Consider the following 21,129-nt stretch of genomic DNA (forward strand, 5'->3'; position numbering starts at 1 on the left):
GACTCTCTCTTTTGGCCGTAACATGTTCTGTTGTCTTTTATAAACTGAAGTTTATGGAAACAGCAGGATGACATCATAGACTCAGCACCATGACAGAGGAGGTTATTTAATCTGTCAGCCCTGTTATTCTATCACACATCAAGTGTCTTTCAGGAAACAGTTTCTGTTTTCCTTTCGATGAAACTCTATTGAGCCATTTTTCCTGCGATGTCTCCCAGGAGTAAAGTGGCATCCAGATGAACACGGCGTCATCGGATTTGACTGCAGAAACAGGAAGTGGTAGGTTTCCACACGTGAAATAAAAGCACCTTACATCTGTAATGGTAAAAAGGAAGCTAGATGTATAGCATCCTTTTGTTGCTGTATCCCAGGTACATCCAGGCGGCAACTTCTCCCAAAGACGTGGTGATCTTGGTTGACGTTAGTGGAAGCATGAAGGGGCTGAGGCTGACAATCGCCAGACAAACTGTATCCTCCATACTGGACACACTGGGAGACGATGACTTCTTCAACATCATTGCAGTTTGTCAACTTTTTTCCATTTCTAAAATACATTATTTTAGTTATTCAATTTCAGTTGCAATAATGAAAATGAAATAATAGTTTCATTTAATTAGCATAATTTAAATGAAAACCTTTCATCTTCCTGCAGTACAACCAGGAGATCCACTACGTGGAGCCTTGTTTGAATGGTACCCTGGTTCGGGCGGACAGGACCAATAAAGACGTGAGTGACCGATGACTCTAGCTTTCATCATTCTTGTTTCATTTGACTCTTTTTTTTATCTTCCTATACACTTTGTGGTTGTGTGGCAGCATTTCCGTGAGCATCTGGACAAGCTGTTTGCCAAAGGGATCGGACTTCTGGGAGAAGCGCTGACCGAAGCCTTCAGCATCCTGAACGATGTGAGTTTCACCACAGAGAACGTGTGACTGTCGCTTTAACGATCACAAGCAGATCCTCTTGGATCCTATACACTGTTTACTGATTTTAAACGTTTCCTTCTTCTATTTGTCAAATAGCAAACGAATGAGGGCTTTGCTTGACTTGAACAGAGGCAGAACTTTCATTTTACAAGCTGCATTTTTTCCCACTGACAGCTAACGCACAACTCTGAGCGGTTCCAGCAAATCCTGAAAAGGATCCCCACTCCAAGTGTGTGTGAGCATTTGGAAGGTGTGTCTCCTGTCGAGACGCTCCGTTGCCATCCCCGTTACGCCCTCCAAACACAGACAGATCCATTCTGAAGCGTGATTAATGGCTCTAATTAATGCCAATGATTAATATTGCTGCTGATTAGAACACGGAGGAGATAAAGCCAGGAGCCGAGCTGCACTTCCTTTATCTCCCTGTTTTCAGGCGAGCTTTGGGCTGCATCGATGAAGCTGAGGGAGCACAGCTTTTACCTCTGCGTTTGTCAGATTAATTAAAGATCTACAATGAATATGGTAATCAGGTAGTCAGTAGCTCGCTGCTGACATACACACAGCTACACTGATGCTTGGTGAATTAAGACTTGAGAATGCAGACTAACAAAGGAAAGGCAGTCTCTTAACTTGATGGTCATGCAGCCTTTACACCAAGTCCTGGTTAGATGTTGCTGTAATAAAAATGTTAAAATGGCTTCAAAAAATAAATAAAAAGCAGAAGTAAAATATATTATCTTAATTTAAAAACAATACCACACGTCATTTTTATCTCCTCTCGTCTCAATTAGATGGTATTATATATTTCAAAATACCTTTTTTCTCAATGGACATATGACAGCCAATCAATAGAATTTCAATTGAAAGAATAGAGGCACAACACGTCAGTAGCAGTCAGACGAATGTGTTACTAATGGCTATTATTTGTGTAGCTTTAGCCTCCTGCTGCAGGTAACAGGTTACATGGCTGATAAAAATGGAAAAAGATGAGTTCCCTCAATGGAGAAAAAAATATGGAGGACGACGCAAAGAACGTCATTGAAAATAAGAGACTGAGTTGAGCCATGTAGATTTAGTTTGGCTAGTTAAAGCTGTTGCCGCCTTGCTTTAATGTTGAACCCAGGCTTAAGTCAGGGAAATCCACCAATCTGTTTGAACTCATGGACCAGCTCCATCCGCTAAAGCAGCAGGGGTGTGGAACTTTACAATCCCAGACAAGAACCAGTTTGCTGAGTTTACTGTAGCCACCATGCATGTAACGTTCATTTTATTCATCTTCTTCTCTAGAACCTGTTAAATTAAGACCAAATACACACACACACACACACACACACACACAGATTTCAGTGCACTAAACTGATCACTTCCAGCAACAATAGATTGCAGCAATTTACCACAGGAAAAAAAATTCTTGTATTTTTTATGAACACCAACGTCTATTTTATTGTTTTGATTTTTTCTTTGAAAGTCGCTTCAACGTTTACTGATACAAAACATAGCTTTTTATTTCTTTTCATTGCCTATTCTGCCCGCTCTTTAAAGAATCTATTTTTAAAAGCTATGCTGAACACGATAATTGTCACATCTATTTCCTGCATTAGCTGATAGAAAATAGACGGTGAAACGCCAAACACACCCACATCACCCCGCTTCTCCTCCAGCTTCACTGGCTGCCAGTCAACTTCACACGGAGTTGACTTTGACTCTACCTAGAGTCACTCAACTCTAGTAGCAGAGTTGACTCTACCACTATAGGCCACCTTTCTCAGTGGCCTAGTGGTAGAGTGTCCGCCCTGAGACTGGGAGATCAGGGGTTCGACTCCTGGTCGGGTCATACCAAAGGCTTTGAAAATATGGGACTCAATGCCTCCCTGCTTGACACTCAGCATTAAGGGGTTGGATTGGGGGGTTAAACCACTAAATAGTTCCCGAGCGCGGTTGTGTCTGCAGCTCACCGCTCCCCCAGGGGATGGGTCAAATGTGGAGAATAAATTTCGCACACACACCTGTGTGTGACAACTAATGAGACTTTAACTTAACTTCAGGGTTCATTTCAAGATCCTGGTTCTGGTCTATAGGGCCTTACATGGACAAGCACCATCTTACATTGATGATCTTCTTAGTCCCTACACCTCCAGCAGGTCCCTGAGGTCCAGTGATCAAAGCCTACTGGTTGTGCAGCACCAGGCTAAAGACCAAAGGTGACAGATCATTTGCTGCTGTGGCCCCCAGACTCTGGAACTCTCTCCCCCTGAGCCTGAGATCAGTGGACTCAGTGGTCTCCTTTAAAAAGCAGCTGAAGACTCACTTGTTCAAGCTGGCTTTGGTGTGACCTTCATCACCCTCTCCTTGTTCTGCTCTCCATACCTATTCCACCTTCCTCAGAATCCACTGATTTCCCTCTTTCCTGTTCACTCTCTCTCTTTCTTTACATTTTTAAATCACAATTGTCTATTATTTTCTCATTTTAAATAGATTTTTACTCCTTTTGTAAATTCTTTTTTATATTTTACATTTTTTGTTTTTGTGAAGCGCCTCATGATTTTTATCTCTTGAGAGGTGCTGTAGAAAAGATGTCTTCTTCTTCTTCTTCTTCTTCTTCTTCTTCTTCTTCTTCTTCTTCTTCTTCTTCTTCTTCTTCTTCTTCTTCTTCTTCTTCTTCTTCTTCTTCTTCTTCTTCTTCTTCTTCTTCTTCTTCTTCTTCTTCTTCTTCTTCTTCTTCTTCTTCTTCTTCTTCTTCTTCTTCTTCTTCTTCTTCTTCTTCTATGATTTGAAAGGCCTGACAGGGAAAGCTGTTGTTGGTTTAGTGTCTAGAAAACAGAAGATAACGCCTCAACTAGAAGAAGCTAACCATTAGCGTTAGCAACTCCACAACATGCAGGAACTCCTTCAGGCTTGTGTTATTTATGGGGATGAAACATCAACTTTGCAGAAACTGTTGCCTGAAGCTGCTTTCTCCTCTGGCTTGATTCTACACACTGAAAGAGTTGCATCTTCTCCATTTGATGTTTTTGCTGTTTTCTTGCATCTGGAAAGCACTTTGAATTACCTTTTTGCTTTGTAAATAAAGCTGACATGTCTTGCCTAACTCACAAATTCATCCTACTGATGAACAAAGTAGACAGTAAACATTAAGACTGTTAGCTGACTATATGAACAGCGGAGTGTGTGAGATGAGCTGCTGTCAGTCATTAATCTCCTCATGGTGATAAGAAGCGCCTCCAGACTAGACCCAGTCCCCCATCGCTCTTCATCACTGAAGACATCTCATCGTGTGAAATCACACACTAAATTAAATTAGCAAGCTACTTTAGTTCTTGATTATATTTACGAGGGTTCACTGTCATGCTGTCGTCTTTCATTTTTTACAAAGAGTAAACAGATCCATCATCTAACTCTTATTTGTTGTTGTCTTATTCATTTTTAATGAAGGTTAATGAAGGTAGAAAGTTAGTACAGTTACTTTGTTTAAAATAGAACTCATTTAATCTGTGCAGCTGGATGAATGCAGGCTGCTTAAAACTTTCTGTTGTTTTCACTGCTAAAGAAAGACACTGCTTAGTGGAAAAATTGTATTAAACTTGTCAAAAAAACAAATAATAAAAAAAACAAATCAAAATAAAGCTAAAGGCAAAGATAAACAGATTTAAAAAAACAACATCAACAATTGAGGAGACATTTTATGACCGTTTTATTAAGTAACAATAATGGTCTAATTCAATGGTTCCCAACCAAAATGGCAAATGTCAAGAAGCGCTAAATATCTCTGATTTAATAATGCAAGCGTTCCTATAAAACCAAATTATTCAGGGCATAAAGAAAAGTGCTTCAGCTCAAATGTACTTAAATCAATTGATGACAATTGATTTAAGTTTTGCAAGAATAATGCAAGAAAAAAAGCTTTAGCAATTGTTTTTCAATTTTATTTCAACTTCTAGAAATCTTCTCAAGACCCCCAGTGGAAACCACTGGCCCATGCAAAAGATGATTATGAAGTTCTTTGCACAAAGTCCTTTTCACATGAAGTGATTTCAGGAGTTTTTATTTATTTATTCATTTTTTTCTTGAGAGTTTCAGTAACTTCCAGAACGAGCCGTTTCAGTGCTCTGTGGCTTTAGGAAAGCTAACTGTTGCTGGGCCTGCCCACTCCTAACCCGCTCAGGCTGCTATAAGCTGAGAAGTTCTGATATATAGGAGGGGCTTGGATTAGAGCAGATGCTCCTCCATCAGCAGCTCTCTCTTGCACGATAGAGGTGCTTTAGTTCTACTTTCTTCATATGTGATGTCGCATATTGGGACTTTTTTAAACTGCTCACTTTGGGTTTATAATTCCTAAAACCAAACACTAACAAAAAATGGATTTTTTTTAACATTTGGAGTTTTGATGGAGGCAGTAGAGACCTGCCTGCCAGCAAAGAATGCAAAAGGGGAGTTTTGCATAATATGTCCCCTTTAATCAAAAATACAAAGACTGAAAATAGGTACAACAGCAACTCAAGTTCATAGAAAAAAAATAAAAACTTTTAAAAACTTTCAGAAATCCTGAAGATCAACCAAGCAGCTTAATTGTTACTGATGCACTCATGAAAGATGACCAACATGACACTGATCTGTAACGCACATTATTGGTGACTCAGCCTTTAAACCTCAGCTTGATCTTTCCATGTGGGGCCTGTATGAATGTACAGTTGCCTCACAGCCTAAAAGTGTGCACGTCAGGTTAATTATTGGCCATAAAACAGCATTGTATGAGTAACAAAGTGTTTTTAAGTGTGTGAAGGACTTCCCAATGCCCGCTGACACTCGACCTGTGTGATTTAACAGCAGATGAGCTCAGCAGGATTTGTCCTGTGATTGTGTCACTGCAGAGTCCTTTGGCTCCACATTTACACTGTTACAGGTCAATAAAACACTTAATTACTGCACTGCATCTTCTAGCATCAGAATAAAGCACGCCACATTTTTCAGGATTACTTAAACACAGAGCCAGTCATCGACTGAGGCCTTAAACACATCATGAGAAGTCTATTTGTTTGCCCTGAATAACACTGGTTGTTCTTTTGCTTTTTCCTCTGTAGTTTAATCAGACCGGACGAGGCAGTGTGTGCAGCCAGGCCATCATGCTTGTGACAGACGGAGCGACTGAAATGTACGATGATGTTTTTGAGAAGTACAACTGGCCAGAAAGAAAAGTGAGTCTCACTTAGCACAAAGATTTCCTTGATGCACTTCCTCTTTCTCCGCTTGCTCTGCAGTTTTTTGCATCGGCGACATATATGAGTTTTAATACTCAAGCTCCTGGCTGCTGTTGTGAGGAATTGGTTTCTTACGTCATTACTACTCAGTAAAATCCATGTCCATGTATGCTGATGCATTACAACTCTTTTTTTTCCTTCTCCACAAGGAATAAAACCCAAGAAATCAACTGCTTTCAAGGGCAGTGCGCAGTTAAAAGTTAAACCTATTCGGTTCTGCTCCCGCTAACACCCTTCTCACTATTCTTCCTGGACTTTAAAATCCTTTGACAGAAATAAAACCGAAATTCATTTGAAATTAAATCAATGACTGTGGTGTTCACCGAGCCATAAAGGCAGCAGCTCGGGTGCTTTTGTTCAGTCCTATCAAACATATGTGTGTTGGCAGAGTGTTTGGCACAGCACAAGGTGGTGTTTGCCCCCCACCCCCACCCCCCCTTTGTCAACCTGGTCCATACACCCTCAGGGCTGCTACATGGCAGCCATTCAGGGCTTTCTATATTTGTTACGCTTAGCGAAGCATCTGGAGGCAATGAGCCATGCAGGGCTGGCAAAGTGTCACAGTGTTCTCCAAAGGGATGGTTGCCCTCATCCCCCAGACCCCAACAAAATAAAATTAATTTCATTTTGCTGCAAAATGCTTAAAAATTCCAAGGACAGCAATCTGATTAGGATTAATAAAATGAAAGAAGTTAATAAGGCATCTTTATCCAGATCAGGACAGATGGGCAAAGAAAAAGGCAGAGCTTCACTTTTTTCCTCTGTTTTCTTTTAAAATGTTGTCATCTGTGTGTTCCTTCCACAGGTGCGCATATTCCCCTACCTGATTGGGCGAGAGTCTGCGTTTGCTGATAATCTCAAATGGATGGCTTGTGCCAACAAAGGTTGGAGAGATTTTGATAAACATTTTCTAAAAAAGTGTTGCGTCAGAGGAGGGAACGCACTCTGATGTGTCTTTCTGTGCAATAATATGATGGATTAAAGATGCGTGGGTATCTGTGTGGGTTGACTGTGTGCATCAACCTTATGTGTGTGTGTTTTCTGTGTGTATGTGTGTGTGTGCACATGTGCTGGCAAAAGGCCCTTCTGCCAAGAGGCAATGAAGTGTCACTTGAGGCGGGGAAAGAGGGGGGAGGGGTTCAAAGGTCAATCCGCTCTAATCCCTCTTCCTGTCAGTGTCTACCTCTGGGCTGCTCACAGCTGATGGCTCCCACGTGTCAGCGCTTCGGATGTGTGCCCTCTGAAAGAGAAAGTCACTGCCAGGAAAACAGATCGCAGTGGGATGGTAGAATGACAAGCCTCAACCCACCCATCCCCAAACCCCCGCCCCAAAGACCCCCACTGTGAAATAACCTTACATGTCCAATGTGAAACATTATCAAGATCAGCAGGAGCTGACTCCAAGTCAAATGGTTTCTGTGCTGCCATTAGCAGAGACACTGGAAATCTGCTGCAGCATGTTTCAGCGCAGTTCAGTAATGATAGAAAACCTCGGGGGGTGGGGGGGGTGTTACATATTTAGGATATTCTATTTGTCGAGAACAGAATTTATGTTGTTATCTTGTGTAGAAATATTAAATGTGATTTAAATAATGAGAAAATGATAACCCGTTGGGACACTAAAATGTCTGTACAGTGATAAAAAAATCTTGCTTGGCAAGCCATCCTGTATAAGTGAATATATAATTTGGCCATGTCCCAATAGAGAGAGCTCAGTCGTGGGGCAGGATCTATGGTTGTCTTTAAAACTCTCTCTGCACACTCTTGGACAACAAACAACGTGACGTACTCACTGCTATGGATGTCAGTCAATTGGGCAGTCCATCATACACCATCGAAAAAGTTGCAAATGCATTCGTTTTCTAAATAAAGGACTTAAAGAGCAGTCACCCCCAAATCAACTTCTTTTTTCTGATAAGCTATATAAATGCATATCTAATCGTGCTGCAGACACATGTAGTCCATAGTTTTGCACTTTAGTAGATTTTAGTTACATTTTTAATTTTCTGCCTAAAACTGTCAGTGTTCTGCCATTGTCAGGTAAAAACTCTGCACTGCATTTGAATTTAAATCTGCCATCACGCCATTGGCTAAGAGGTACCCTAGAACATTATCTGGTACCACATGATGTCACAATGTCGCTGTGAGCCTGTGTGTGTGTATTTGTTAGCGGCTCTGCCCTCTCGGTCTGCTAGGCAACAGCATTTGTTGCATTTTTTAAACAGAAAGTGGGAGTTGACTAAGAGTCTGGTAGGGGGTGACTTGCTCTTTAAGTACCTCTATCTGCTCTTGACTGAAATAAAGGGTCGAGTCTAAATATCTTCCACCAAACTGATAGAGCGCTGTGATTGGCCCACTAAATTGATAGAGTGCCGTGATTGGCACACCATACTGAAAAAGCACTGTGATTTGCCCACCAAACAAGAAGAATGCTTTGATTGGCCCACCAAACTAGAAGAACTCTTTGATTGGCCCACCAAACTAGAAGAGCAGTGCGATTGGCACACAAAACTAGAAGAACGCTGTGATTGTTCCACCAAACTAGAAGAATGCTTTGATTGGCCCACCAAACTAGAAGGTGCTGTGATTGTTCCACCAAACTAGAAGAATGCTTTGATTGGCCCACCAAACTAGAAGAGTGCTGTGATTGTTCCACCAAACTAGAAGAATGCTTTGATTGGCCCACCAAACTAGAAGAGTGCTGTGATTGTTCCACCAAACTAGAAGAACGCTTTGATTGGCCCACCAAACTAGAAGAACGCTGTGATTGTTCCACCAAACTAGAAGAATGCTTTGATTGGCCCACCAAACTAGAAGAGTGCTGTGATTGTTCCACCAAACTAGAAGAACGCTGTGATTGTTCCACCAAACTAGAAGAACGCTTTGATTGGCCCACCAAAATAGAAGAGTGCTGCGATTGGCCCACCAAACCAGAAGAGTGCTGTGGTTGGCCCACCAAACCAGAAGAGCGCTGTGGTTGGCCCACCATACTGAAAAACCATTGTGATTTGCCCACCATATTTATAGAGCACTATGATTGGTCCACTACGCTGAAAAGGTGTTGTGATTGGCATAACATAAAACTGCTTAGGCCAGTGGTAGACCTGCTGAGGCTCTATCGTTTTGTTTCTGCCACTATCGGTCTAGATTTCTAGGCTAGTGAGAAGACATGAGAGTTATTTATTTATTGATCATCCCACTAATTGGTTATATTATTGCACAGGGATGACTCGGCATAAATAGGAAAAGTAGCATCATGTGTCATGAACACATGGCGGACTATGTGCAAATTGTCGCAAATATTATTGTTAAAAAATTATGAAAAAAAGACTATAGCTTCAGTTTACGAAATATCATTACAGTCCATGAAAAGTTTATCGTTTCATTTGTTTAGTAGCAAGGTTTCTAAAGCTAAATGTGACTTTGAAGTTTCAATAAATCTTGTTTATAATATATAAACTGTGTTGTCTGCAGGATATTTTAGTCAGATCTCCACTTTAGCTGATGTTCAGGAGAACGTGATGAGATATCTTCACGTCATGAGTCGTCCAAAGGTTATCGATCACGAGCACGACACCGTGTGGACAGAAGCGTACGTTGACAGTGCTGTAAGTCAACTACATGGCTTTGGAGCCTCATCTGAAATATTAAACTACATAAACAGAAATAACTTTAGGGCTTCTGTGTTCTCATGTGTAGACCTGCTTTCTCATCATGTTCCTTTAGTGATTTCAGATTATGAGCTTCATTGGTCTGCATGCCCTCCCCACCACACTTATGTATGCATCTGAGTCCATAAAGTTCATTCACTGACAACTCGATTTTTATGTTTCTCCCTTCCCCGTCAGCTCACCCACGCCTATAAGGTAAATATCGCATCGGCATGTTTTTCTTTGTTGTCTTTGATAAGAACCAGCAGGCTATTGTGGAGCCTGTGATGAGGTACTGTAGAACCAGAAAGAGGTTGTGCGAAGAGAATTTTCTCTCACATTTATCAAATATGAGCCGAACAGAGGTGACTGGAGAGTTTAAATGCTTAAATGCCCTTCTTGTGCTTTTGGTATTTCCCAGGATGTTTAAAGCGTGTGAGGCTCTCTGTCCTTTATTGTACTGCATTCCTGTATGGAGATGATACACACTGTGCGCACACACACACACACACACACACACACATGCATACACACGTGGAGGTTTGGGACATTGTCCTCTGAAGTGTGTGCTCTTGTAGCTGAGCCTCAGACACACCATTCATCATTCTGTGGATCATTGCACTTTATCTTCTAAAGCCCATAATAAAACTGACATTGGAGAGGAGACCAAGGAGAAGGAAGAGAAAAGGAGGAGAAGGATGGAAGGATGGAAGGATGAAGGAGGAGGAGGGGGGGTTTACATGTGGGCACGTTACCGGGTACTGAAGCAGGCCAGATTTTTCCACCATTGTGTGTACTGATGAGTTTAAGGAGCCTCCATTCTTCATTTTGTCAAGCGTGCTTGTACACACACACACACACACACACACACACACACACACACACACACACACACACACACACACACACACACACACACACACACACACACACACACACACACACACACACACACACACACACACAATGAGCTGTATCGACTCAGAGAGAAGGAATAACAAACCCATTTGAGGATGTTTTAGTTTTTTTTGTTTTCTTTTATTCCAAAAGAACAAAAGTGGAAGGAGGACCACTGATTTTATCAGAGTCACATTTGGAAGTTTTACGACAAAACCTGGTTTAGATTTTGTATCCAGTTGATTTAATTTAAAAAACTTAATTGTTGTCCTAAAAGTTTTAGGACTTTTTTCTTTGCAGAACTAGTAAAATGCATTTTAAAGACAATTTATTAGATGACAAATATTTAAACTAGCTTTAGGAGTAATCTGTCTGTCTTATTGAGGAAGTTTTCTTTTTCTTCTTCAGCTGAATGACAAATCAGGTCCAAGTCTGACGACCACAGTGGCCATGCCTGTGTTCAGCACAAAGAACGAAACGGTGAGCGAGCTGATGAACTCGTTTTGAAAAGACACAAGCAGCATAAATTCTACTCGAGCTTTTGTTGTCAGAAGGCAGGCTTCAGCGCCAGATTCTGGAGCACCACATCCCACCGTTATCACTGAGACACAAATGTAAATTTGGCTCAGTGACAGTCTCTCCTGCCAGTGAGCATCTAGTTTATCTCTTCCTTCAGTCTCTCCAAACTTTACAAACACAACACTGAGCCAAGGAGCAACAGACCTGGAGTTTAAACGGAAACCATAAATAATTCCTCAATATTTTATGGTCTTTCAAAGTTTTTCTTTGGACTGTAGCTGTTTCTTCACTCATTCTCAGTCCGGTCCCTGAACATTTTCAGAAGGGCCTAGCACCTTTTGTCAAACATTAAATAGTATTTTAGCACAAAAGTGAGCTTGTGGGATGCTGCATCTCTTGTTTCAGATAGTTGATGCATTTGTTCCGCTTTCTTTAAGACACACTATTTGTTTGCAGGTGAAACTGGAGACATTTGAATCTAGTGCACAAGTCCATTTACTTCAGGATTTCATCTCAGACTGAGAGACCATCTAAAGGCTCAGGAACCCTTTGCACATTTTTTTGGATTCATTAGATAATTAGAGTGACACTTTGAGTCTAAAATATTGAAGCTTTTCACAATATTCTAATTGTCTGGGATTTTGAATTTGGGGTTTTCATCAGCTGTAAGCCATTCTCATCCCAATTATAACAAATAATGGCTTGAAATATCTCGATTTGCACAGAATGAGTGTATATTATATATTAGTTTCACTTTTTAGGTTGAATTACTGAAACAAATGAATGTTTGCAATGTATTATAATTTTTTGTGTTTTACTTTTAAAGGTTTGTTGTTTTATATCTTTTTTCATCTCTTCTTGCATCCACATTTCACGCTCCAGTTTGCTGTCCCAGTCAGGAGCAAGAACCGGAGCACTTGCCAAATCAGAGAAAAACAGCTGAATTATAACAAAAGTCCTAAAGAAATGTTGTTTAAATGATTTTTAAAGTTTTCCAGTAAGACTGGCTCTTTTTGAACGCGTTAACTTAGAAAGTTAAAAACTTTTTCGGTACTGCATGTGCACATGTCTAGTGTGTGATGGATCATGTTAGCTCCAACTAAAGCATTCATTTTGAATGTTTTCATGCAGAAGAACCAGGGTATTCTGCTGGGGGTCGTCGGCACAGACATCCCTCTGCAGGAGCTGATGAAGCTCATCCCAAAACATATGGTACAATTAGCGTCCTTGTTCTAGACGAATGTATTTATGCTGTTTCTGGCTCTGTCTAACACATGTCCCACTCTGTCCCCAGTTAGGGATCCATGGATACGTGTTTGCCATCACTAATAATGGCTACATCCTGACACATCCGGACCTCAGGCCTTTGGTAACTCCGTTTCTCAGCATGTAGACCTAAACAGCATTCCCCAACTTGACCCTGTTTTTCCTTTAGTTTTTATTTATTATTTTTGTACATTGCCTTGAATCTAAGGACACAGAGTATTATCTGGTTAAGAGGCTACGTGGGCTCGTATAGTCTGTAATCCCACCTTTTCCTTTGATGTATGCATGCAGGGATAAAGGCCACTCATAAGGCTGGCTGGCCTGAGATTTCCCAGAGGTAACTTAACACTTGCTGGCAGAAACCACAGCCCCTCGCTCTGGGACCACTGGTTCCTCAGGAGCTATGGCTGTGCTAGTGGGTCTGTGTATGCCAGTGTTAGTGCTACAGCTCTCTGTGTAACTGTGTGTGTTAGTTTGTGTTGGGTCTTTGTGTCTCTTTGTGGCTGACGTGTACAGTCATTGACGTTTGGTGTGGTTCGGAACAGTTTGACGTGTAGATTTCAATGCCTTTTACGTGTTTGAGCGTGGCTTTTATATCAGTCATATGAATTATTTTTAATTTACCTGACAGTGTTAATTTCACACTTGATTTGTTAGATAATCACTCTGGAAGCTCCAGCAACAGCGCTTGATAAATAAGAGCACAGAAGAGTTTTCATCTTACACTGAAACAGCTTTGAATCCATGTTGTTGGTGTCTATGCCGTAGATTTAAAAATGCGATGCAGGTTTAACTGCGTGTTGCAGGCTGCTTTAGCTCATATGTGTCTGCTCTGTTTAAAGTTTTAGTCAAAGACAATGAATGTGGATTACAGTGAAGGGCTTGTTGAGGTGAATATGCATTTTGTGGCTCTTTACAGTATCAGGAAGGTCAGAAGAGGAGGAAGCCTAATTACAGCAGTGTGGATCTCTCTGAAGTGGAGTGGGAGGACAAAGATTATATTGTATGTATAAAACATCTCAACACATGACTGGAAAAGCTGGTTTTGAGTTTTTGAACGAGATTGTTTGAAGTTAGATTCAATCTAATTTATTAAAGAAAGCTTTCAGTAACACTTTTCATTAAGGGCCCTTTACATAGTGCATTATTAAGCATTAATAAAGTAATAAATAGAATATTAACAACTGTTTAATATTAATATTAATATTGAGTAATGCACTGATAAGCAGACACACACCCTGACCCGTTGTCCTAACCTTAAGGACACCTAAAGGTGTGGTTTACTGAAAAGTTTTTTTGTTAATTATTATCTGAAAAAACATTTTTAATTATTATTTCTGAATATAATCGGTAACTTTGAGTTTTTAATGCAAGCTGAACATGAAACGGTCATCTACACCTATTTCCTGCATTAGCTTTAGATAGAAAATAGACAGTGAAAAGCTAGGATTTAAAAATCCTCACATATCTATGTCACACTGTGAATTTGCATTCATGGCCTTGCCCATCTTCGCTCACGCCCGCACACAGAAAGGCTTTTTTAAATGTTTTTTTGCAGCAAGGAGAGAAAGCGGAGAGTGTCTTGGTGATAGTGACTTTGCAGCATGGATGAACACATTCTGCTAGCCAATCAAAAGCAAGATTGTGCATATAATTAATAATAATGAGCAATCCTGCTGTTGGTTAGTGTTAAACCACCAAATAGTTCCTGAGCGCAGTCACTGCTGCAGCTCACCACTCCCCACAGGGATGGGTTAAATGTGGAGATGAATTTCACCTGTGTGTGACGACAAATTGGACTTTAACTTTAACTTTAATTCTTAAAGGACACGTCCCAAGATGTGTTGCAAGGATCACAGCTAGCTGCTACTGTGTGTTCGCAATTAACAATAAAAATATAGAATTTTAGCTTTTTTCTATGAGTGGCAAAATGTTTAGTTTAAAAGACCCACAGACCACAATATGCATCATTTAATAAAGTTTTGAAGAGTTTCTTGAGCTTTTTTTATTTTCCTCACTCAAACATAAAATAACCACCTGATTCAGGTAAAAGAAAATATTTGTTTTACTTGGAAACGTAATTTTTTGAAGAGCAAGCCCCCACCCACCCACATACGCATGCACACACACTAGAATCTTACTCCACCCACACTTCCTGTTTGAGAAACGTGCAAAAAAGTGGCGTTGCCCGGTGAACCGGGAGCAGCAGTGAGCGACAGCACCCCCTGACTAGCTGTTAGCTCATCCAACCAATCACAAGTAATCTCTATTTCTCCAAACTGAGGTCATTCAAATAGCTCTCCAACAGATGTTAATTATTCAAAAACTTTCCACAGAACTCCACTTCAAAAGATCTGAACCATCGCTTTAACAGCGGGCTAAATGAGTTTGGATGTGCTACATTAATTTTTAATAATTTTGTCCAGTTTTATTACGGGTTTCCATCTGAGTCAATGATCCTGAGAACCATCCTGATGCTTCTGCACAGATTTTAGTGTCATTCCCAAGCAGACAGGACATTAGATCACTGACCATCCTCTCTGCTCGGCGCTTCTTATCTCTTAGCTACGCAACGCTATGGTAAACAGGAGGACGGGGACTTTCTCCATGGAGGTGAAGAGGACTGTGGACAGAGGGGTGAGGCTACAGATAAGCATGCTTAGTGGCTGCATATTAGATGGTTGCTTTCTTATCTGATCCTTCAGGACTAAATTAGCAATTCCTTTTTGTTTTATAGAGGCGTGTACTGAAGATGCACAACGACTATTACTACACAGACATCAACGGAACTCCATTCAGGTGAAAGAAAAGTTTTTACATTCCTAAATTGGGAGTTTCTGTCAGTTCCAGTCAAACAATGACTTGATCTTTTGTGTTTGGGACTCCAGTGTTGGAGTAGCTCTCTCAAGAGGTCACGGGAAGTATTTCTTCAGAGGAAACGTTTCCATGGAAGCAGGTAATTTACTCCAACTTAGCTACGTAACAAAGAATGATGAGCATTCTGGAAAAGGACTGTACACATCATGGCGTTGTGATGTCAATGTTCTTGTAAACACACTCAGAGTGTCAATCAGTGCCGACCGGCATTGCTGAAGCGTTACTGACTTGTGTTTTTCAGGGCTCCGTGATCTGGAACAGCCAGATGTCGCCCTGGCAGATGAATGGTGAGGCAGGGGTTGTGAAAGTGCTCATTCGTGCGTTATGTAGGTTACATCACAGCGCTCACGCTGAGGCCTCCGAGCCCTAACTGTCAGGCTTGTTTTTGGGACCACGCACAGGACCTACTGCAACACAGAGGAGAAGCATGAGCACCGTCACCTGAGTCAGATTCAAGCGATAAAGCTCTACATGATGGGCCGCAGACCACACCTCAAATGTAAGACGTCAGTTACATAAACCTAAGACATTTGATCTGCTGATTTAGAGACAAATGTGAAAGTTGTGAGAGAAATATGATAAAGTCTGTGGATTTATTTGTATTTCTACAAATCTTTCAGGTGACAGAGAGCTGATCCAGGAGGTGTTGTTTGATGCTGTGGTCACGGCTCCGCTGAAAAGCTACTGGAACAGCCTGGCTCTCAACAAATCCGAGTAAGCAGGCACAGCCGCAGCCCGCGTTAACGCACCAGTCCTGCAAGTCGAAACATCTGCTCTGAAAAAAGCAGGGAATAAATGTTTCATTGACAGTTAAGCTGAAAGTTGTTAGTGGGAATGATTGGAAATGATTTAGAAACATTTTTAGGTCAATAATTGAACTGATCTTAAGCATGTGTAGTTTTAGAAATGAAATAATATTAAAGAGCAAGTCAACCCCTACCAGAGTCTAACTCCACTCCCACTTCATGTTTAAAAATGCACTAAATGCTGTTGCCTGGCAGACCGAGAGGGCGGAGCCGCTAACAAATACACACACACTCAGGCTCACGACAGCATTGTGACATCATAATGTACCAGTTTACATCATAGCATACTTCTTAGCCAATAGCGGTGGCAGATTTAAATTAAAATACAGTGCAGAGTTTTTACCTGACAACGGCACAACACTGCCAATTTTAGGCTGAATATTTAAATTTTAACTAAGATGCACTGAAGTGCCAAATTATTGACGACACGTGTCTGCAGCACGATTAGACACTCGTTTATTTAGTTTATCAGCAAAAAAAGTTTATTTGGGGGTGACTTGCTCTTTAATGTAAAACTTCCAAACTGAACGTTACAATTTGCAATAAAAAGTGACTTATATTTTCTACATGTGTCTCAGTGGCCTAGTGGTAGTGTCTGCCCTGGGACTGAGAGATGGAGGTTGAAATCCAGGTCTGGTCATACCATAGACTAAAAAAATGGGACCCAATTCCTCCCTGCTTGACACTCAGCTTTAAGGGGTTGGATTGGAGGTTTAAAATCACCAAATAGTTCCCGAGCGCAGCCACTGCTGCAGCTCACCACTACCCACCAGGATGGGTCAAATGCAGAGATGTAATTTCACCAGTGTGTGATGATGACTAATGGGGACTTAAGCTTTAACAAACAAATTTGCTTTTTAGCAGTCAGCTAAATTTAGAAAATCACTCAGAATGGTAGAAAGGTCTGTTTATGTGGTGCACGCTTTGCTCTGCTCTGCTTCACCCCAACAGGAACTCAGATAAAGGAGTAGAGATTGTCTTCCTAGGAACACGGACGGGTTTGTCCCGAACTAAACTGTTCGTCCCCACTGATCAGCTCTCCAATCAGTGAGTGCTGCAGCTGAACATTTCCCTGATCATTATTTACAGTGTAGGAAAGAGCTGTGGTTGTATTTGATGACTCCAGTCGCTCTCTCCTCACCTTGGTTTCATCTGTTCCTGAGCAGAGATTTCCTGACAGCTGAGGACAAGGAAGGTGTGTTTAACGCTGATCACTTCCCCCTGTGGTACAAGAGAGCAGCAGAGCAGGTCCCCGGCACATTTGTCTACTCCATCCCCTTCAGCACAGGTATGTTAAACACAGGATTACGTCTCCATTCGTCCTTGCTTTCATCCATTCATTCGTCTGTCTGTTTATCTGTCTGTCTATCTGTCTGTCCATCCATCCATCCGTCTATCCCTCCATCCATGTGTCTGTCCATCCATCTATGTGTCTGTCCATCCATCCCCCCATCGCCCATCCATCCATCCATCCGTCCGTCCGTTCATCCATCTGTCCATTTGTCCATCCATCCATATATCCATCCATTTGTCCATCCATCCATCTGTCCATTTGTCCATCCATCCATCCATCTGTCTGTGCAACTGTCCATTTGTCCATCCATATATCCATCCATATGCCCATTTACCATCCATCCGTCCGTCCGTCCATCCATCCATCCATCCATCCATCCATCCATCCATCCATCTGTCCATTTGTCCATCCATCCATATATCCATTCGTTTGTCCATCCATCCATGTGTCTGTCCATCCATCCACCCATCCGTTTCCATTCACATATCCATCCATCCATCCATCCATCCATCCATCCATCCCCCATTCATCCATCCATCCATCTGTCTGTGCATCTGTCCATTTGTCCATCCATATATCCATCCATCCATACATCCATCCGTCTGTCCATCTATTCATCTGTCCACCCATCCTTATATCCATCCATCCATCCATCCGTTCATCCATCTGTCCATTTGTCCATCCATCCAAAAATCCATTTGTTTGTCCATCCATCCATGTGTCTGTCCATCCATCCACCCATCCGTTTCCATTCACATATCCATCCATCCATCCATCCATCCATCCATCCATCCCCCATTCATCCATCCATCCATCTGTCTGTGCATCTGTCCATTTGTCCATCCATATATCCATCCATCCATACATCCATCCGTCTGTCCATCTATTCATCTGTCCACCCATCCTTATATCCATCCATCCATCCATCCGTTCATCCATCTGTCCATTTGTCCATCCATCCAAAAATCCATTTGTTTGTCCATCCATCCATGTGTCTGTCCATCCATCCACACATCCGTTTCCATTCACATATCCATCCATCCATCCTTCCATCCTTCCATCCATCCATCCATCCATCCATCCATTCATCTGTCTGTGCAGCTGTCCATTTGTCCATCCATATATCCATCCATCTGCCCATTTACCATCCATCCATTCATCCATCCGTCCACCCATCCTTATATCATCCATCCATCTGTCTGTTCATCCATCTGTCCATTTGTCCATCCATCCATCCATCCATCCATCTGTCTGTGCATCTGTCTGTTTGTCCATCCATATATCCATCCATATGCCCATTTACCATCCATCCATCCGTCCATCCATCCATCATCCATCCATCCATCCATCCATCATCCATCCATCCATCCATCCATCCATCCATTCATCCATCCATCATCCATCCATCCATCCATCCATCCATCCATCCATCCATCAATCTGTCTGTGCATCTGTCCGTTTATCCATCCAACCATTCATCTGTCCACCCATTCATCAGTCCATCCATCCTTATAGCCATCCATCTATTCGCCCAAAACTAAAAGCTCTAACTATTACTCCTAGAAGAGTTGAACTGATTTTTCTGTCTGATGAGTAAAGAGTGACCTCTAGAGGTGACCTCTAGTGAGAAGCTAAAGGAACATGATCCTTTCTTTTCTAGCTTTAGAAAACAAGAGTGTGGTTTTGGCCAGTACGGCCATTCAGCTCCTCGATGACAGAAAGTCTCCAATTGTTGCTGGTAAGAACGCATTTTCCTACACCAGTGTCGAGATGCACCATATGTTTAAAACACATAGTTACATGACCTTACCATCAGCTGTAGGACTCCAGATGAAGCTTGAATACTTCCAGAGAAAGTTCTGGACCGCCTGCAGACAGGTAACCAACAATTCCAACATAACCATTAAAGCCATCCCATAATAAAACTAAAATGCTCTTGTTATGCACTCAGTGCACAGCTCTGGATGGAAAATGCATCATTAGCTGTGACAGTGAGGTAGGAACACTCACATAGACGTGAATATTTACATTTTTTGAGTGATTATTTTTTTAAACTATATTTATTTTTTCTCCCAACAGGACATTAACTGTTACCTGATTGACAACAACGGCTTCATCCTTGTGACTGAAGAACAGTCTCAGGTAAAACCTGAACGTCTGCATTTACACATTTACTTTAAATAATGAAATCATTCAGGTTTTTCAGTGACTCTCTATAAATACTGCTTCTTTATTTGTCTTTATTTAAAATTAGTGACAACCATCTCAGTTTTCTCCATCAGAATCAGTTTCCTTGGTCATGTTTAGTTATAATATTATAATATTACAATCTACAACCCACTTTTGTGAGATGTGCATGGAATCAGAGTATTTGAGCCAAAGTCTGGAAATATGGAAATAAAAGTGATATTTATTCATAAATACACAAACACTGAAATTGGGTTTAGGATAATTGTAATAACATAACACAATTTAGTGTCATTATGCAAATCTTTGTTTCTTATTTAGGTGTTTTATTTATTTAATCTGCCTTATTATATTAACACAACTGTACTCTCAGACAGGACTCTTCTTTGGGGAGGTAGAAGGAGCCGTCATGAACAAGCTGCTCCAGATGGGATGTTTTAAAAGGTCTGAAACATGCAGATGTTCATCACTTCTCTAAACTGATGCATTAAACTCAAACCCCAACATTTTGAAAGGTATTTCTGTTTAATGCATCCTTTATTGTCGTTGTATTATTGCAGGATCACTCTGTATGATTATCAGGCCCTGTGCAGAGAGTACGCTGGGAGCAGCGACAGCGCGCGGACTTTATCAGACGTGAGTGTGCAAGAGAAAAACGTCAGATGACCCCTGGGTTTTGTTGCAGCCTCGCTGAGATGACTTTAGATAGCACCATGATAATAAAGTTGTTTAAAAATGTTTTGATCTCTCTCTTTCAGCCGTTTTCAGTGGTTAAGTGGCTCCTGACGGAACTTGTCATGTAATAATGTTACAAATTTGCTAACATATTTTTAGTTTTCTTTACTTTTAATTCAAATAACTCTCACAACAAACATGTTTGCATTTTCTGTTTGGATTTTTCTCAGTTTCCTGCTTGAGTTCAACCTGTACAGCTGGTGGAACGTCGATTTTTCTGTCAAAGGTAACGTTAGCTCAGGCTGTCAGATGTGAGCGTGTGTGAAAGAGAAACACAAGCGTGAGAAACGTCTGTGCTTTGCATGAACTTGTTTTGTTCTTCATGCAGCTCAGAGGTCACGCAGTAAAACCATGATGGTGCCATGTGACACGGAATATCCTGCTTTTGTCTCTGAGCGCACCATTAAAGAAACGACGGGCAACATCGAGTGTGATGGCTGCCTCAGGTACCGATCCAGGCCAGCGGTGGAACACAATCAACGCATCATGACGTATCTGATGTGTTGATTTTAGTATGTATCCCTGTTGGCTGCAGGTCATTTGTCATACAGCAGATTCCCAGCACCAACCTCTTCATGGTTGTTGTCGACAACAAGTGCGACTGCAGCAGCATTCCTCCGGTCACCATGGATCCCATCGAGATCATGTATATCCTTTAGAGATTAAACACACGGATTAAAGGAGGCGAGTTTTACTGAACTAACATATTAGCAAGA

The 21,129-nt window shown here is 41.3% G+C and overlaps 1 protein-coding gene across 1 annotated transcript in view; it reads left to right on the top strand.

Moving 5' to 3' along the window:
- The window catches only part of cacna2d3 (calcium channel, voltage dependent, alpha2/delta subunit 3), a 38,976-nt gene that overhangs the window by 15,260 nt on the left and 2,587 nt on the right, over positions 1–21,129 (top strand). Inside the window, exons 8-37 of the mRNA XM_070549441.1 lie at positions 219–279; positions 372–522; positions 653–727; positions 817–906; positions 6,006–6,119; positions 6,988–7,066; positions 9,657–9,790; positions 10,031–10,048; positions 11,138–11,209; positions 12,380–12,460; positions 12,543–12,617; positions 13,434–13,517; positions 15,080–15,151; positions 15,252–15,313; positions 15,403–15,470; positions 15,633–15,678; positions 15,793–15,890; positions 16,012–16,105; positions 17,149–17,244; positions 17,364–17,485; positions 19,152–19,229; positions 19,308–19,369; positions 19,443–19,487; positions 19,571–19,633; positions 20,052–20,122; positions 20,239–20,314; positions 20,437–20,477; positions 20,584–20,639; positions 20,742–20,859; positions 20,949–21,061. Of these exons, the coding sequence (XP_070405542.1) occupies positions 219–279; positions 372–522; positions 653–727; positions 817–906; positions 6,006–6,119; positions 6,988–7,066; positions 9,657–9,790; positions 10,031–10,048; positions 11,138–11,209; positions 12,380–12,460; positions 12,543–12,617; positions 13,434–13,517; positions 15,080–15,151; positions 15,252–15,313; positions 15,403–15,470; positions 15,633–15,678; positions 15,793–15,890; positions 16,012–16,105; positions 17,149–17,244; positions 17,364–17,485; positions 19,152–19,229; positions 19,308–19,369; positions 19,443–19,487; positions 19,571–19,633; positions 20,052–20,122; positions 20,239–20,314; positions 20,437–20,477; positions 20,584–20,639; positions 20,742–20,859; positions 20,949–21,061 (2,415 nt within the window). The remainder of the gene's footprint in view (positions 1–218; positions 280–371; positions 523–652; positions 728–816; positions 907–6,005; positions 6,120–6,987; positions 7,067–9,656; positions 9,791–10,030; positions 10,049–11,137; positions 11,210–12,379; positions 12,461–12,542; positions 12,618–13,433; positions 13,518–15,079; positions 15,152–15,251; positions 15,314–15,402; positions 15,471–15,632; positions 15,679–15,792; positions 15,891–16,011; positions 16,106–17,148; positions 17,245–17,363; positions 17,486–19,151; positions 19,230–19,307; positions 19,370–19,442; positions 19,488–19,570; positions 19,634–20,051; positions 20,123–20,238; positions 20,315–20,436; positions 20,478–20,583; positions 20,640–20,741; positions 20,860–20,948; positions 21,062–21,129) is intronic.

Source organism: Nothobranchius furzeri, chromosome 3, assembly GCF_043380555.1.
Source record: "Nothobranchius furzeri strain GRZ-AD chromosome 3, NfurGRZ-RIMD1, whole genome shotgun sequence".
NCBI classification, from domain to species: domain Eukaryota; kingdom Metazoa; phylum Chordata; class Actinopteri; order Cyprinodontiformes; family Nothobranchiidae; genus Nothobranchius; species Nothobranchius furzeri.